This window comes from Penicillium manginii (assembly GCF_028828005.1).
Source record: "Penicillium manginii strain IBT 31320 chromosome Unknown utg000006l:1.0-4164085.0:1.0-4166146.0, whole genome shotgun sequence".
Lineage (NCBI taxonomy): Eukaryota > Fungi > Ascomycota > Eurotiomycetes > Eurotiales > Aspergillaceae > Penicillium > Penicillium manginii.
Genome location: NW_026643107.1, coordinates 2,408,525 through 2,426,507, shown reverse-complemented (window position 1 = coordinate 2,426,507; position 17,983 = coordinate 2,408,525). Strand labels below are relative to the sequence as shown.

Sequence of the window (17,983 nt, the reverse complement as noted above, 5' to 3'; positions counted from 1 at the left end):
ATATACCACTCGGAAAGCTACTAGTATGATGCAATGTCCCCGCATGGGCCGAGCCAAGAAGGATGACCTGCATCGTTCGGTTCATCCTGCAGGGCCCGATTAGCGGCACCGCCAGACGAACTCTACTACGCAAGGAACTAGTGGAGATGGAATTATAGAGAATAACATATGCACGGCTCTAAAGCTGAAAAATCTAGACAGGAACTGGAGTTAAAAGGAGAGACTCGCAGCTCAGGTGATTGTATTTGCCAAAAGAAAGGGAAAAGAAGAAGGTGGGATAAAAGGTTACGAGAACCAAAAACGGATCAAAACTCCGTGAAATCAACGCAATGCAAAAGCCTGTTTATGAGGCGACACAAAAAGGAAAGGAGGAGCTAGCTCGAAGGCCCCGAAGACGCCAATGTAGCAACAAGGGAAGGAAAAAGGACGTATGAAAGGACTATGACTCGTCAAAATCGGAGAACAGACCTATTCGCATCCGATGCGACTGGTGGATTGTTAGCGGGGGTCCATTGATGTTCCATGTCAGAGGGAATACATACAAAAGGCAGCTTGGGGATAACCACGGATAGCGTCGCCAGACAATTGATGGTGAAATAGGTCAAGTCGTAATGGGTGTAGTGGGTGCTGATGAGGAACAGGACAATCGGGACGCAGAGCAGGAACTTCTTGGTCGGAGTGTATTGATCGCCGTTGTCAATTTGCTCCCACATGTTGAGGTTATCGTAGGCGCCAGCGTTGAACTCGAACGGGATGCCCCGCACCCAATGAAACATGAGGAAGGAGCCAAACATATAACTGATGTTGGTTAGAGTCCATGAGGTTTCCTGCGAGACGCCCGGAATGATATCGTAGAAGATCTTCAGTGCTGCAATGCAGACAAAATGGATGGTCCAGGCTCCTGCTCGTAGAAATAGCGTTTGCGTCAGCTCTGATTGCTTCCATTTCCTTTGTCCACGGTGTCCGGAGTTGATGGGGATAATTTGGGGGAGAGGAGAGGAGGGTGAAGGACGCGAGCTTACCCTTCGCATTGACCCAGTTCGCATTGAGGTTTGGCAGTGCCGCCTGATCACTGGTATGTTCGATCGACTCGGGAGGTTCCTGGTAGATGAGACTGCTGGAGCGTCGCCGACGGCCCTGCTTTTGGGTGTTGGGCGACAGTCGCTGTGCGCTGTCCATTTCGGGGGCGAATGAGATGGTACGCGAGACCAGTAGGGAGGACTTGGGAGTATCGGACGCCAGCTTGACAGGAGTTGGTGGTCGAGGTGGGTGGTCGGGGGAAAAGGAGCGTGGGGATGATGAAGTGACCGCGTGGAGTCGGGCGGATCGGGCTTGTCGGGGGTCACGGGGGCAATCTCGTTTTTTTTTTTCCGCCGCAGCACTCCTACAATCAAGGTTGGGGCGACTTTGAGGAGAATGAGTGAGGGTTAGAAAGGGGCGAATTATGAAATACAATCACGATAGGTGGACGAAGCAAAAGCACGATGGGCTTGGAGACGGGGTTTGGTGTAAAGCACGTGCGCGCCACTGGCCGACCTTGCCATTCCCAGCATCGCCGTACAACTAATGGTTCCAATAGGGAGCTCCAGATCGCTTAGGAGACTGTGCCATTGTGTGGCTTGATACTTGGCCTCGTCGTACCATACCTAGGTAGGTATACTAGCACTTCTATCCCCTACATGGATACTATCACTAGTAGTATGCACTACCTACCTAGGTAGGTGTGTGAACATATCCGTGGTTATAGAGATCCTGCATGTGAGGCTTGTTTATATATAATGCCTGTAAATCCCAGTGTACCTAGATAGGTACCACCCTGCAGACCTAGATATTGATATTATAGTAGCAGTGTTATCATTTAAATTTATACATATTCTAGGTAGTATAGGTACTATAGTAAGTAACTACTAGTAATAAATGACTATCTAGTAGTATTTAGAAACGGTCGCGCCTTCCTGCGGTAATCCAATTCCGCGGTGATGGTCTTCTCCGCCCGCCGTAAAAATTTGCGCGAATCTCAACCCATCAGAGTAGATTATTCTCATCTTCAACCCTTCAAGTTCACAACCTCCACCATGTCTGACTTAGGGGACGAGGCAGATTCACGCACGGCCGCCGTTGGCGCTCAGCGAGGCCGAAGAAAGGCCGCCGCCCGATCTTCCCAGAACACCAACACCCGTCCCACGAAGAGACAACGGCGGAATGAACCCGCCGCATTTCGCGCCCTCGAAGATTTTGTCCCGCGCGGAGCGTCATTCAGCGAAAAGCCCCTCGAAGTTGATCCCGATGAGACTTCAAGCTCTGGCTCGGATTCTGAAAGTGAAGGTGATTCCGACCACTCGGAGGCTTCTAGCAAGCCCGCGACCGCAAACCCTCATGCAGGCAGTACGGCACCCTCCGTCAGCTGGAACCAGGGCAGGAAAAATGCCGTGCGCACAACATTGGGAAAACGCAAGACTCAGCCTGAGCCAGAAGCAACGTCTGCGCAATTCAAAGCAGTCAATGGGACATACTGGCGCAGTCGCAGTGGTTCTGCATCTTCCGCAGGAAGCATCACAGCAAAGAAGGAAGATGGCCAGTCAAAAGAGGACAGTGCCTCCGAAGAGGGCGAGATAAACTCTGTCAGCGACTCTGATGATTCGGAATCCTTGGATTCTGAGGCTGATGACTCTATTATGCTGAACATTGGGACAAAGCACGAACAGGCGGCGGATGAATATGACCCGGAGTCTTTAGACTTGAGTCAAGGCCTAGCCAACGGCCATACAAATGGTACTTCCAAAGCAAAGGGCGCAGATTCCCTCTTGGATATCAACCCCTCAGCAGCGCAATCGAAAGAAGAAGCCTTCCAGCACTTCAGTCGCAAGTACTCAACTGCCCCAGTCACGTTGGTGGACTTGAATAAAACGGATCTCGAAAAGCAGGCCATGTTCTTGTACTGGGATCGTGATATCCACACTCTTGATCTCCAGTTGCCGGTTGGTTGTATCGAGTGCTTTCGCCAGGGTCACATGGCTGAAGTGTGCCCAACAAAAGAGGTAGCCATTCTTAACCCTTAGTTCCATGCTCTATTCGACATCTATATACTAACCAATTTTAGTGCGAGCACTGTGGAGCGTGGAATAAGCATTCAAGTGACTTCTGTCCCTCATGGCGACGATGCATACGATGCCGAGAGAGAGGCCACCAAGAAGAGCAATGCTCCGCTGCCCTAAAGGGCTCCGCGTCCGAAGTCCCTTGCGACTTCTGTAGTCTGCCTCACCTTGAGACCCAGTGTGATCAACGATGCACATTCCCCTGCGGGAGGTCACAGACCCGTCCATCAAGGTCGCTATGTCGTGCGCCCGCTGTGCCAGCAGCCAGCATCTAATCGGCGACTGCCCTTCAGCTCCATACCCTTCTTACTCATCATGTGCATTTTCTCTCAAGGGAATTGACCCTACAGCGATCACCAACCTTAGCGCTGGTCCCATCCCTCAAAAGAACACCGGCCCGCCGCCCAATCGCCCGCCTAGAGGGCCGCGGAAATAGAGGCCCCCGAGGTGGTGGGGGAGGTGGTAACAAATCTTTCTCTTCAGACAGCAGTGATGATATGCCCCGTGGTGGTAAAAGGCCGCCGCCTCCATCTCGTGGAAGAGCTCGCGGGGCGATTCGTTTCGGCGGTGGACTAGGTTCCGATCAGCCACGAGGCAAGCCCCCTCCAAAACGAACGCTCTCTCCGCTACCACGTCGCGGACCCCCACCACCTCCGCGAGGCAGGGGAGGATATCGAGGCCGTGGAGCTTCCAATGGCGGACGAGGCGGCGGACGGGGCGGTGGTGGCGGCGGCGGCGGCGGCGGCAAGCGAGGCCGAGGACGGTAAATCGACCATGCTGGTCGTGTATTATGAGCATCCTTACGAATACCATATATCTGTACATTGCCCATTGAGTTTATCTTTTGGCCTTTCAATTTTTTTGGATCCTCTCATGCATGCATCGGTAATGAGCTAGATTCTAATTGATCTAGTTTGCTGAGCTCGCTCACTCAAGGGTCGTGACCACAGAGCCGGGACAGCTTGAAGAACAAGTGCTACTACTATATGTACATGTCTACTACTCTTTATGTTCATCATTCTCGCGAGTACCCACAAAGCCTTCTTCAAGGATATCTACCAGTTCATCCAAACGACTGATACAAAGGTCGGTATGAGGATGCTCGCGCAGATGGCCATTGCGCTCATTGACTAGCAAAACGGTTGCTGCGCCGGCCGTATGACCGGCTGTCATATCGTCGATGCTATCACCGACCTACGAATGATTAGCAACCAATGATTCACCTAAACTCCATGGACCGGTCATCATGATAATTTTGCAACGTACCATAATCAGGCTCTCTGCGCGGTTGGGCAGTCCCCATTCCCCAGCAATATGCAAGATGCCCGCTGGATCAGGCTTGGGGATCACATCAGGGGTATCTCGAGTGATGATGGGGAGAAAGACATGGCTCGCTAGGTGATTCTGGATGAGATACCGCACCGGGGCTCTATGAGTCGATCTATATCAGTACTACTCCGCACGGGAATTGCAATGCATACTACTAGTCCATTGCGGAAAGAATACATACTCGAAATTCCGGGTGCAAAGAGCCCGTCGGAGTCCGCGTGATTGCAGATAATCCATCAAGCGTGCGAGACCGGGCTGTGGTTGCTGGCCGAGCATTGCGCGCCGCTCGACGTCTTGGACTTTTGCCGTGGCTTCGGCGCGCTGAGCGGGCGTTTCGAGGCCGCGGACGTGATGGAGGATGTCAGTGGATGCATCGATTCCCAGCGCTTCTCTAAATTTTATACATTAGAGACCATATAGTTGCCATTGTGTCTACCTGTGTCCTTTCTGGGGAAGACGGGGTTCTCCGGGGTTGATGCCGAGGATGGTGACGGTGCCATCGGATATCCAACTTACCTCATTTCAGTGAACATATGATGTTGCGGGAGGCTGTTTCAAAATTAGCACTAATTGATTATCGTTTTTCTGACACTGTCAAGCCTGCCATGGGTAAACTTGAGTTTCCCGGTCGATCTCCGTCTGTACCGGGAGCTCAGCTGCTCGCTGATAAGGGTATTGACATGATGATATGCAAGGAAGTAGGACAATGCAAATCAGGTCACCCAAGCCATGGAATCTCCGAGTCTTGACTGAGGAATAGGATGAACCTACCACAAGGTTCCATCGACATCAAATACAATGCCCTTGAGCGGTGGCGCATCCGATTTGCGGGATGTGTCGAGGGGCGCAAATCGCCTAGGCCGGAGATGCTGGCATTCTACTTTTGTCGCGAACATGATGGATGATTGCGCACTTCGTAAGGCCACACGAGCGGTCATAGAGGCGTGACTTAGAAGCGGGATGAAGTTGCGGAGGTGGAGGTGGAGGTGAAGATGAAGGGAAGTGGGTTCCTCTTCCAATGTTCCCTGCCTTTTCCATGGACAAGGACAAGTGGGGCTAGCGTATACTCTCCAGTATAAAAGGTATACAGTTACAGCGTCGATATACTAGAATACCTAGGTAGGATACCGTATGCATAGTATCGTAGAATAGCAGAATAGGATACTATTACTAGTATTAGTGTATTGCAATTCCACGCACTCGCACCTTCCCTTCTTCCACTTTCACGCACCTTCCTCGTCTCATCTCCCCATCCCAATGGGGAGGTCCTCTCCTTCTCTTCTTCTATCAATCATGGATTTCTACATCCTTTTCATCTCATACTTCATTCCCCCTCTAATCCGCAGAAATGCCGCTCATCGGTCGACATGTCTCTCACACGCATGCCAATCTTCCCATTTCGCTATGGAGCACCATATCTCTCACCTTCGCCCTCTCATACCTGCAAATCGTCTACGCCATTTCTTTCATTGCGCGTCCCTTCTGGAGCTCGAACTTGGACTTCCCACCCTTCAGACAGGCCATAGAAAGCGCAGAGATATTCGCCATCAACATCATCCTAGATATCGTTCCTACCTCGAAATATCGCTCGCCAGCACCGACAAATTTCATCGACGATGCCACTCGCCGCCCCCCATTAAGCCTCAATCGACCGAGCCCAGTGATAGGAACCTCTCCACACGTGGTAACTGGCGCCACTGTACATGCAGTTCCACCACATATGCCGCAGTGCTACCCTGAGCCCCGGAGTTCGCTCCCATCACCGCAACAAAAGGAAGTTCAAACAGAGACTATGCGCTCCACGCACACAGAGCGCTTCAACAAGATAGGCGACTCGGGTATTTCTATCTATGGCACCGCGCGGAAAATCACTAAATCGACTCGCCCAAAGCTATCCACCACCCTCGAAGCGCACCAGCAACATCAAGCCACCAGCCAGGCAACAGAGTCCGAGCCCGTGACTGGCGCCCGCAAAACGACTACCGTCACAAGACAAGAAGAACCCGAGGAAGAAGAGCTTACAGTCCATATTGTCGAGATCTCACAGCCTGCCGATCAAGCTTTCGATAGTATATCCCAACCCACTGCCGCAGTTGCCACGGCCACAGTCCCGGTCATGGCCATGCCCAATCCGTCCATGCCAATGGACATGTCTCCTACCAACTCATTCGATGGTCCTGGTGAACTCGAACCCGAAATAGGTCCCCAATCCGCCTCATCTTGTTATACGGATAATACAAGCTCTCTATCATTGGATGCCTGCCATGCACTCAAGTCCCATTCCACCGAGAGTTATCCTGGAAAATTTCCCGTCAGCGAAGGTACGGAATACAGCGGGTTGGCCACGGCCGAGTACGCTTTCCGGGAGAGGGGCATTACTTCTGTACGGCCTTTCTCGGACTATTAGACACGGAGACTCTTTGGCTTTTGTTTTTTGACTCGTGCACGAGCGTATGGTGGTTTGGATGTGGTATATCTGCGGTTTTTGGGCATTGGATCCTCGTGTTGGTAACTCTTGCTTGTTGCATTCTTCCTTTCTCTATCTTTATTATTCTTTTTTATTTCACTACTCAGTGGATGATCGTCTGAGGTTTGGATATCCCACTATTGGAGGTCTCGGAATTGAATTGTATACTTAACTCATTCATGACTTTCATCACTGGCCTGATAAGTGTTGCTCTACAAATTCTAAGGTGCTCAATGGTATACATATATCATGATAAATGAAGTAGTGACTTTCCTTCAAGTTTTTGTAGTATTCGAGCTTTTGTAGATGAGTGCCTATGTAGAAACCTCAGATGGAAACTAGTATATCATTCTAGTGACTGCCAGTGTACCAGGCATACCTTATTCTACACACAATCGAAGAATCGGAGAACACTTCGAAACCGAATCCATAACATGTCGGTGTCCATGCACCAGATTAAACCAAAATAGTCCACACCATGCTAGTATCTACAAAAGCTCAGCTATCCCAGACCCGGGCTCTCGTTCAACACGCAGCGAAACGGTTGAGAAACAGACAACGAAAGTAGAGAGGGAAAAGAAAAAGTCGGATATGAAAAGAAAATACGAGAACTTTGGAGAATGAAAAAAACCCATGTAAATAGAACCACACGTAACTTTCCGAGCTTTCGCGCTCATTCTCAATTGCCTCCCTATTAACACTCACGCCGAGAAAAACGAGGATTTTTTTTGCGCAATGCACGTTGCTCATGAATGAAGATGGAACAAGAAAATGGAGGAATATGGAGAAAAAGGATGGGAGGAAATGAACATGCTAACTCAATCAAACAATCGTCTCTGTCGTTATAGGCGAAATGTGCCAGTTCATCACGTACAAATAATAGATATTGAGGAAGGAAGAAAAAGAGAAAGGGCGAGGGAATGCGTGAGAGGGGAAAAATGAACAAAACACGCTAGACAGAAATACATTCCCGGGGTATCACAATGCTGGTCTTAATAGTTGTCATCATAATCGATCTGCATCGGACTGCCTCGGTATTGAGTACGCTTGATGTTGCTGGGGCTATAGTTGCCGCCAGAGGTGAGGGGACGGGGACCAGTTGGTTTGCGCGTGGGAGGGGAGCGCATGGCAGAGCCCTTGACATAAAGTTAGAATGATTTTTATTGTAGCGTTTGGAGTTGAGATGGATGGAGGCTTAGACATACCCTTGAGACAACGCGGTCGTTGTACTGCGGTTGCTCTTCTTCTTCCGAGACCTTGGGAGGTCGCTCGGGGATCAAGGGGCCGTCGTCCTTGACCTTAGGTGGTCGAGGGGGGCCGGGGTTGCGGGAGCTCGCTTCCGAGTATCCTGCATCCGAGATAGGGGACAAACGACTACCGCCACTGAAGCGTTGTTGGTTAGGGTTGACGGCTGGCAGACTGGGATTCGAGCCCCAGTGGTCTGAGGATGGGGATTCGGGTGTGTCATACGTCTGTGCTTGAGTTTCGAGCTGGTTTTGGTAGCGGCCAGTTGGGCCCTGTCGAGGTTGAGGGTGCTGCAGATCGAGACTGCCGCGGTGGGCACGGTACTTCGGTGCCTCGGAGACCTGCGAGGGCACCAAAGGAGATGGAGGACGATTCTCCTGCTGATCATCCTCGCCTAGAGTATACGTAGACCTAATACGGTCATCGCCTTCGGGGTCATAGTAATTACCGGTTTTATAGGCGTCTGCGGCGAGATCAGAACCAGAGCGAGAGACCTCTGAATATGGACGTTCCTTGCGACCAGGCTGAATGCTGTTGCGAATATTGTCTCCCATTGACGTGGCGGTGGACTTCGACCAGCGTGAGATTTTGGGGAAGATTGATGAACTGCTCGACTTGTGCTTGCGAGCCTTCTCTGAAGCCTTCGGAGTTGTCTCTGTGCTTCGAGCGCCGTTTGCTGCCACTGGCTTTCGAGGCGGAGTGTTGAGAGGCAGAGAGCCGGCTCTCTCATGACGAGCGGGCTGCTTGATAGGCAAATGAGCAGTCATATAGGCATCGTTCTCATCGATTTCAAGATCCTCGTCCTCTTCGTCTTCTTCAGGGACAGTGCTAACACGGGTATCCCCATTGCCTTGTCGAGGGCTGCCCATGTAGGGAGAACGGCTGCCCATGGGAACATTGTTCGGGCCATTTTCATAGCCATTCGGATCGATGCTTGCTCTCCGGGGGGAGACAACATCTTGACCAGTGCGCAAGGCCTCAACCTCTTCAAGGAGCTGCTCGAGCATTCCTTCGATTTTGGTCAAGTCGTTTCCTGATTTCCCGCTCAGGCCCTTCAACGCGCGCTTGAAAATGTTGGCTCGCTTGGCTTGCAAATCTTCGTCCGCGTTGTTCAACTGACGAGAACGAGAAGTGCTGGGGGGGCAGTGGACGAGGGCCCCCGAGGGCCCTGTGGGTTCGCTCGTGCTGCTGGTCGCTGGTGTCCATGATCATATCATCTTGATCAGCGATGAATTTCTTCATCTGCTCGAATGAGGTGCGCATCTCGGCGGCGCTTCGAACAAGAGTCACGAGAATCTCGGTATCCCTGGCATTTCGCTGGGCATCCCGAACAGTGAGATGATCCATGAGAGCAACAATGTCCTTAGATTGGATTCTTTCAATACCTCGGCCAGTGGCGCTGTCATAGAGCGGAGAGCCCACACCATGAGAGTAACCACTAAAGTGTCGCTGGTGGCCAGATCCGAATGGGTCTTCCTCAGTCGGACTCTCAAATGCGCCTTCGAGGCCTCGATCTCCTTTCTTGGGGGTACCGACGCTGGGAGACATGGGGTTGGCAGCCGACACGTAGCCTTCATCCTTGGCCCCTGGGGGGGTACCAAAGAGCTGACCAGCTTGCTGGTCAACGACAAAGTCATCGCCACCAAAGATGTTTCTGGCAGTCTCATAGTATTCGGCATCAAGATTCCGGGGCTGGTTCTGGTCGAGGTCTTTGGCGCCATGATCATAGTAGGTAGGTTGCTCGGCTGGGGACCTTGATGCGTAGCCCCAGTGATCTTGAGCACTTTGAGCAGGGCCTTGAATGATAGAGGGGTTGGTGTTGATCTCGGACTCGGACTCTTGACTGCGGTCCTCATCCGCACCTGGGCTATCCATGCCCTTAGAAGCTGCAGCGGCAGCCATGCCTGCAGCCATGCCGGCCGCCATACCGCCGGCAGAACCTGCTTCATCGAAGTCGTCGATAGACTGGGTGACGCTTTGTGGTGGCGAGGAAGCACCAATCCGCCGAGGGAATGATGTCTCATCAGGGCTGGAGGCATCCTGGCGTTGCTTGAGAGGGCTTCCACGCTTTTCAGGGCTTCGGCTTGCCGCACGCTCAGCGAATTCGGTCTGTGAGCGGTTTCCAGAAGTCTGGGACTCGAGAATGGACCCATCAATCAGAGTAGCAACGTTCGACTCAACACCCGCTGGGTGGATAAATTGCGGATTAGCAGCGATGCCGCTGGCCACATTATGACCTTCTTTCACTCGATCCATGAAATCAATTTCGCTGTCATCATTCTCGTATGAAAGTCTTGACTCATCATCGGGACCATAGTAGTTGTCCTCTCCGGATGCACGGCGCGATTGCTCATATCCGAGATCAGTGCCCTCCTCACCATCGAAAGCGCGGATTTGACTGCTGGGGCTGTTTCCATCCTGGCGAGTAGATCGGGCGAGGTTTGTGCTCGGGGCGGAAGACAAAGAATCAATCGAAAGGCGAGGTTCCACATCCCGCTGGAGGTCAGCAGTGTGCTTGTTTGGATAATACGCATCACGAGTCTCGGTAAGGTCACTGGCAACACTCTGGATAGGGCTCAGGGCTCGGCCGGCCTCATAGTGTCTGTCTGGCGACGGCTCTTGTCCTGGATGAGCAGCGTCGAGCAGGTTCGCGGCTGCAGCTGCAGCAATAGTCCAGTCAACATCAGTGCCGGGAGATTGGCTCTTTTGATGCAAATCACGATCCGAACTACTGTGCATAGACAGGTTATGATGTGACTGATTGCCATGGCGCATGCCGAGTTCATTCCGTGATTCTTGTGGGGTTCGAGTCGGCGTTCGCGATGTCGGCGAGACAACTTGTCTTGGTGAGCCACGCGAAATTTCGGCCGGTGGCATCCTTTGACGCAGCACAGGACTCTCAGTACGTTCCGAGAGCAATGAAGTCCTCGTCAATTCCGAATCAATCTCGCTGCGCATTGGCATAGGAGCCACATTGTGTTTTTGGAAAACAAGCTCTGTCTCGTTGTAGTTGTCCACACTTTTGCGTGAGCCACTACCTCTGCGCTCCCCTGATTCTGACTGGCCAAGACTAGACTGAGAATCATGCTTCTTGAGAGATGCGGCAGTCAGAGCGGAACCGACTCGACCGGCGGCATGGGCATCACGAAGGCCTTTGCTCTTTTGTCTGCGGATTTTATCATGCTCAGTAAGATCCGGTCGGCCCCATTTGACCCATGCTGCATCAGAGGTTTCACTGCCTTTGCTCGACTTGCGTTCCTTGCTTTGTTGTAGAGGATCGCCAGCAAGAACAATCCCTTCATCCTTGCTATCTTTGTTCAAGACAACGCGAGGCTGAGGCTTCATCACGTCAGGAGCACTGGAATGTTTTGACAAACGTCGACCTAACTCATCTCTAGAGCTAGCAGAGGAATAGGATGTGGTCATGTCGCGGTCGAATTTGGATTTGTTGGTCATGACTTTCTGATCCTTCTTGAGCTCCTTGAGCTCGGGCAGGATCAAGCGCCGAATTGCATCTTCAACGGTCTCGAGTAATTTGGGATTATTGATGGAAGATTTTGAAACATTAGAGTGGTAGTCGCCGGACCTGCGGTTGGAAGAAACAGCCGAGCTGAGGAGGCTAGATTCGGGGCTGGTAATATTAAGATCCTCATCACCGGATCCATGTCGTCTGCGCCGGGATGACTTGGGCTCCTCCAAGTATTCCTTCCTTCCACTTCGGTGCTTACTCCTACTCTTGTGTCTACCACTGGAAACCTCCTGCGGTGAGCCGCTGAGTTTCTCGGCAGCTCGCTGGACGATACGTTCCTTGCTAAGGCTGCGACTTCGTTGCCGGGATGGCGTTTTCAGCAGATCCTTATCGCGACTGGCGCCACGTTCGATGCTTTGGCTGCGCTTCCTGCGCGGACCAGCGGATGAAGTGTCGAGCATGCTGTCAGCGGGCATGGACGAGATATCAGAAGAAGGCATCATAAATCCACGTGAGGCGGTGGACAGTTCGCTGCCTCGGTCGCGATTCATAAACTCGATTTCGACGGGTGGATGTTGAGAGGGATGTTCACCCTCCTCCTCGACGGAATTGATGGAGCTGATGCTTTGATCATCCAAGCCCGAATCGGCCTGATGTTTGCTTTTGGAAGATGGCGAGGTCAAGGAAATGCGACGGGTATAAGAGGGCTGGCGACTGGAGCCCGATTCGGTGATCTGGATTCGGTCCTTTTGCTTACGCTTTCTCGCGCCTGATGGTGTCACTCGTACACGTACGCTGGGCCTTGAAACAACACCGCCGGGGCCTTTCCCACCCTCGAAATATTCGATTAAGAGGGAGGTCTGGGAATCCCGATTTGAGCGAGACAGTTTGTCGTCCCGGTCCCGATGGCGCCGGGTGGAGACAGTAATTGGGCTACCGTCGTCCGGGATCGAGTACGACGTTTTGTCTGTGCGGCGAGAAATGTCAGTTGCCAGATCTGTGCCCGTTGGGCTGTCGCCAGGGTTGGTATCGACGAGGGATTCTGTGGGAGCGGGAAGAATTGGTCTGCGGGTTTCGACCCCCATGGTGGAGACGGGCTTCCTTTTTCTTTAGTCCGACAATCGCATGCTCCAAGTGGGAGAATGGATGATGACGATGGGACTGTAAAGAAAGAGAAGAGGGGGTGGTTGGTCACTCTGGTGATGGATACTCCGTGCTTGTTGACACGACAGTGGAATAGTGGGGGGGGGAGGAGGTAGGAAGGAGGAGTCACAGAGGACCGAGAGAGGGCGAGGAGGGGAGTAAGGGAGATCGGAGAGGTGTGGGTTGGGAATAGGCAAGGGAGGAGGATCTTGAAGAAGAATCGATGGGAACAAGCGTACCAGCGCAGACACCTAAGAACGGTGGGGAGAGAAGAAGCAAGAGTAGACGAGAGAGGAAAGGAGGAAAAGCAACAGAATGGGGTTGCTCTCTCTCTTTGGGGGGGGGGGAGGTTCGAACGAGCTCAGCTCCGCCGATCCCCTCACATGAAATTGGGATGGGATGAAATTGGGGGGGCGATTGGAGGAGAGAAGAAAAAGAGGAGAAGAAAGGAGAGAAGAGGAGCAGCAAGCCGAAAGAATTTACATGGAATAAGTGAAAATAAAGTAAAAAGTGAAGGTCAGAGAAAATCGTGCCCAGCCTCACGGGGAAAAAAGGTGGCTGGAGGTGACAGAGAACGGGGAGTACGGAGTACCTATCTCGTCACTGATCAGCGGGATGTGCATACAAAGAGTACTTGTGAGTTACTTTAATATAGTACCTATAGGTTACCTGTATTACTCCCATCAACAAACGGAGCCATGGGTTGGGCTGCGGATCTCGGATGGGTTCCTTGGTTCGAACTATTCTGCCAAACTCCATTTGAGTTCCTTTAGTACATACAGAGTACTTTCCACAAACTTATCATCGTCCTAGTATCTCGATGCTAATGGACACCGCCTAACACCATAACGCCTTACACTCCTTACACTCTCACTCCTTCCCACCCCCCATCACCCTCCGTGCAGCATCCTTTCCTCTACTCATCTGCATCTCAATTTACCATTGGTTCTCTTGTTGCACAACACACGGGCCACTACTTCCGTGGGACCCTAAATCGGCCGAGGCATCAAACCGGTTCGACGGTGGTCGCCCAGACGACACAGACCCTGGGTGTATGGAGTCCCCGTGATTGGCCCCACGCACTGCCAACGCATCCAACTCATCACATCCGACCCTGTGGCCATGGCATCCTGGGGCGAGCCAGCCTCCCCATTTGTGTCGGAGATCCGGATGGAGGAGTCCATACTTCAGCCTTCGAAGTAAGCAGTAGCCTCTACTCCGTATCGAGTGGAAGATGGCTTCACATTATACTATTATGTGCGTATATGTACTGCGTACACATACATACGTAAGGTAGTCTCGATCGCAACAGGCGGCTGCAAGTCACCCTCATTCCTACGGGGGCTGCCTGCGCATACAGAAAGACGGTAAAGGTAGTACAACTAGTATTGCATTACTGTGCACTCTGCACTCTGCACTCTGCACTGGCCGTTGCATCTCTGACATGAATGGCCCCAATCACTCAAACCTCATATGTCAACTCCCGGGGCTGAAAGGCAGTTCATTTCATATTGTATCGAGCATTGAAATAAAGCACGACATCAAATACCGGCGGCGTTTTCTTCGCAGCATGACAAGCTTTCCACGTGGGAGGGCCGCATGGCCGACCCTGGTTTCAATGAGTATGGCATTCCACACTTGTGACGGATATTAGACGCCACCCATAGATAAGCATTCTACTAGTAAATACTAGATAGAGGATGGGCACAGTCACTGCCTCAAGGTAGAATCATCGGAGAGACAGTGATGGTGGTGATCTGATAGAAATAGCAAGGATATCCTATCTAAATACCTGGGGAAATCGTTGGCAACTGTTGATGCCTGAGGCAACACGCTCAATAATACCTAACTAACTTACATCGAACAGCATGATCAGGAGAAGGAAATAACAGGTAAATAACAGTGTTCGGAAAATAAATTCAAATAGATATCTACACTAATGAACTCCAAGGACCCAGAATGAAGATGCAGGCGACCATTTTACTTTTGTTTCCACATTCCACATTCATCATACACTCCTTAGTCTTCATCGTGCTTCCGCTGGAACTTCAGCCCCTTGTTGTTCCGCGGCTGGCTGCCGTAAGTCCGGCGACCTTGCTGCTCCTGCTTCTTGTCACGGCTCAGGCTGGAACCCAGTGAGATGTCGATCCGGGGTGGCGCGTTGAATCCGAAGCCCTTGGCCACCTTGACCAGGTCCAACTTGTGCACATCGAAAATAGTACGCAGGAATGAGACGCATAAGCTTGGAGGTATGAGCGGTAACCCTCCTTGGCACTCTGGAGATTCAAATCGAGTTAGGACAAAACGGTCAAGGCGATGGGGAGAGAAAGGGGCGTAGTTGATGACATACCTTGTTCAAGTAGTAGTTCTGTCCAATCAGCTTCTCCAGTTGAGACTGGACATTGACAATCTTGGAGCTGGGGAACTCGAACTCAGTCACCGGAACCCGGGCATCCTTGAGTTCTTTTAAGAAACCGACTTCTGATGGTTGCAAGAACATCAGACTGCGACCCTTGCCGCCCTTGCCCCGGGCAGTCCGGCCCACACGATGAATGTAGTCACGGGGGTCATCAGGAGGATCGAACTGAATGATCCAGTCGACAGCGGGAATCTGAGAGATGGGTCAGTAAAGGAGTTTAATGGTCGGAGTTGGAAGGGAATACGAACATCAAGACCACGGGCAGCAACATCAGTACAGATCAAAGTTCCCTGGCTGGCATTGCAGAACTCGAAGAAAGTGTTGGTTCGCTTCTGCTGTTTTTGCTTGCCGTGCAGCTCCAGAACGGGAAGGTCGATGTAGTTGAGAAGCTCGGCGTGGTATTTGACGCAGTTGCAGCTAGAGAAGAAAACAATGATCTTCTTCTTCAGGTTGCGCTTGAGGAAAGAGAAGAGGAGCAGGAAGCGCTTGTCCGCTTCACAGACCACGTAGCCCTGTTCAAGTCCCGAGACGGTACTGTGCTCCTTGCGGTGATCGACATTGATGTACAGAGGGCCGGCGCGCAAGGATATACGGGCCAGATCCTCAACCTTGGTTGTCTGGGTAGCGGAGAAGAGCATAGTCTGACGCTCCTCAGAGGGAAGGATCTTAATGATCTGGCGCATCTCATCTTCGAAACCGACTTCGAGAATACGGTCAGCCTCGTCAATGATCAGGGTCTTCAGGTTCTTGAAGATGAAGCCCTGTGTGTTCTGGAGGTGATCAAGAAGACGACCGGGAGTGGCAATGAGCAGGTTAACACCCTTCATCAGCTTCTCCGCCTCAGCACGCCTATTTGCGCCTCCTATGACAATACCGAAAGTTTGCGAAAAATGTGTCATGAGTTCTCTAGCGACACCGAAGATCTGCAGGGCCAATTCACGGGTGGGGGAGACAACGAGGACACCGGTACCTGAACAGTAATTAGCAAGATCGTCCACGGATGGTTGGGGTATCTGGTAGTAAAACTCACCGTTGCGCGGCTTGAAGCGCAAAGCGTGGAGCATCTCGATCGCGGGGATCAAGAAGGAAAGAGTTTTGCCACTGCCTGTCTTGGCCGCTCCGAGAACATCACGGCCAGCCAGAAGAGGGGGGATGGTGCGCTGCTGGATTTCGGTCATCGTCTCGAAACCCATATCCTGAATACCCTTCATCATGTTGTCCGAGAGGTTCAGCTCACTGAACTTCTGCAATTCGCCCTCGGTCTTAGGCAGGCTAACATCATCCACTGTAGGAAGATCAGCGGAATCGTCATTGCCCTCGGCGGCATCGGAGTCCTTCTCTTCATCCTCGCTTCCCTCGTTATCATCCTCCTTCTCCTCAGCCTCGTCGGCGCTCTCCTCGTCGTCACTAGGCGGCGGGGTGACCTTGCGCTTCTTGGTTGACTTGTCCGCAGCCGACTTGGAGGAGGTTTTGACCTTCTTGGAGGTCACCTTGGGGCTCGATTTGGCCTCGACGGGCTTGGGGATGTCCGCATTCTCGGTTGCGGGCTTTGCGCTGTGCTTTCTCTTGCGCTTGTTGGTGATGGACTTGGCAGTGTCCACGGGGCCGGGCATCTTGCCGTTTGTATGTACTATTGCAAGTACTTAACAGACGGGAAAGATGAGAAGAATTGGTAAGATCAGGACGATTCGGTGATGTTTTGATCTCCAAGGGTCCTATCGCTGCCGGAAATCGTTGCTACTTTTTTTTTCTTTCGGTGAAGATGGGCAGAATCTCCACATCACGTGCTGATAGAGCGGTGTCTATCATATTGTTGCCTTGTAGAAAGGGCACCAAGGCATCACATTTACACAAATCAATTGTGTTGCAAAATATGGAAGTAAGCTTAGATGTAGGTGGATGTCATGGCGATTATTTACATCGTACACCGCGCATTGTCGAACGTCAATATCAAATTGTGAACCAATGAACTGTTACTTTCAAACTATGAGATACATGTGTACACTAACAATCGTATGTTCTTGCTACTGACTACGTAGACAGCTCCTCTAGCTTCTGAGCGGGGGGCTGTTGTGGCTCAGTCCTTAAAATTATGCCCAGAAACTATGGCCTTGGCCTCAATCTTGAGCGGGTATTAGCCCCTACGAATCCATCATAGCGCACAAGCCATGTTAAATAGTTGCGACATGTCTCTAGTGCCAAGAATGGCTATTGGTTGGAAAGGGGGAAAACCTGAATACGCCGGTCGGCAAGAATAGACCAGCGGCCTAGAGAATGAGCACGTCGCAGTCACTCTGACAATCAGATTATGTCGAAACAAGGCAATCCTTTTTGTCCACTGCGGCCCGACCGAGAGGTATGCGATCCACCCGTGCACCCAGTTGCAGATGCAGACCGATTCGCAGACCGATACTCTGTACTCCGTAGCGGTGCCGCTCACCGATCCTGGCGGCTCCTGCGACACGAAAATTGCAAGATGTTCTGTGTCCAGGTTTTGCATCGCAGAGATTTCACAGCTTTGAGAGCGAATCAAAGAGGAAAGAGATGCCCAGCTTGCTGGGCGCCACGCAATGGCGCCGAAAGGAGATAACGAACACTGCGGTCCAAAAATAGGTCCCCACCCATGGTTCGTAACGCCTAGGAATGATGAATGGAGTCAGCTTCAAGTTCAGCTCCATCAATGGAAGCCGCAATTGTGAATATCTTCTAGATTCGCGGTCGCACATGCCCAGGTATTGTTAAGATAGTACTTTAGTATAAACTCAGGTGATCCGAGCAGCGGATGACCAACGTCATGGCGCACACCAGAGCGACGA

At 51.7% G+C, this 17,983-nt stretch overlaps 6 protein-coding genes across 6 annotated transcripts; 2 read left to right on the top strand and 4 right to left on the bottom strand.

Moving 5' to 3' along the window:
- Positions 1-439: 439 nt before the first annotated feature.
- Positions 440-1,179, bottom strand: N7533_009275 (ORMDL family protein; the record flags this gene model as incomplete). The annotated part of the gene is made up of 3 exons (XM_057105925.1): positions 440-487; positions 543-901; positions 1,023-1,179. The coding sequence occupies 3 exons, from the start codon at positions 1,177-1,179 to the stop codon at positions 440-442; spliced, it is 564 nt and encodes a 187-aa protein (XP_056957374.1).
- An 896-nt stretch (positions 1,180-2,075) lies between these two features.
- Positions 2,076-3,215, top strand: N7533_009274 (zinc knuckle domain protein; the record flags this gene model as incomplete). Its single annotated transcript, XM_057105924.1, has 2 exons — positions 2,076-2,971; positions 3,101-3,215. 2 exons carry the CDS (start codon positions 2,076-2,078, stop codon positions 3,213-3,215), a joined length of 1,011 nt encoding a protein of 336 aa, XP_056957373.1.
- Positions 3,216-3,476: 261 nt separating this feature from the next.
- Positions 3,477-5,320, bottom strand: N7533_009273 (putative haloacid dehalogenase-like hydrolase; the record flags this gene model as incomplete). Its single annotated transcript, XM_057105923.1, has 6 exons — positions 3,477-3,872; positions 4,131-4,289; positions 4,362-4,524; positions 4,606-4,815; positions 4,941-4,973; positions 5,196-5,320. 6 exons carry the CDS (start codon positions 5,318-5,320, stop codon positions 3,477-3,479), a joined length of 1,086 nt encoding a protein of 361 aa, XP_056957372.1.
- A 452-nt stretch (positions 5,321-5,772) lies between these two features.
- On the top strand, positions 5,773-6,831 carry N7533_009272 (uncharacterized protein; the record flags this gene model as incomplete). The annotated part of the gene is made up of 1 exon (XM_057105922.1): positions 5,773-6,831. One exon carries the CDS (start codon positions 5,773-5,775, stop codon positions 6,829-6,831), a length of 1,059 nt encoding a protein of 352 aa, XP_056957371.1.
- A 1,052-nt stretch (positions 6,832-7,883) lies between these two features.
- N7533_009271 (uncharacterized protein) lies at positions 7,884-12,690 on the bottom strand (the record flags this gene model as incomplete). Its single annotated transcript, XM_057105921.1, has 3 exons — positions 7,884-8,027; positions 8,097-9,232; positions 9,288-12,690. The coding sequence occupies 3 exons, from the start codon at positions 12,688-12,690 to the stop codon at positions 7,884-7,886; spliced, it is 4,683 nt and encodes a 1,560-aa protein (XP_056957370.1).
- A 2,077-nt stretch (positions 12,691-14,767) lies between these two features.
- Positions 14,768-16,780, bottom strand: has1 (ATP-dependent RNA helicase HAS1; the record flags this gene model as incomplete). The annotated part of the gene is made up of 4 exons (XM_057105920.1): positions 14,768-15,022; positions 15,099-15,359; positions 15,416-16,137; positions 16,198-16,780. The coding sequence occupies 4 exons, from the start codon at positions 16,778-16,780 to the stop codon at positions 14,768-14,770; spliced, it is 1,821 nt and encodes a 606-aa protein (XP_056957369.1).
- Positions 16,781-17,983: the final 1,203 nt, after the last annotated feature.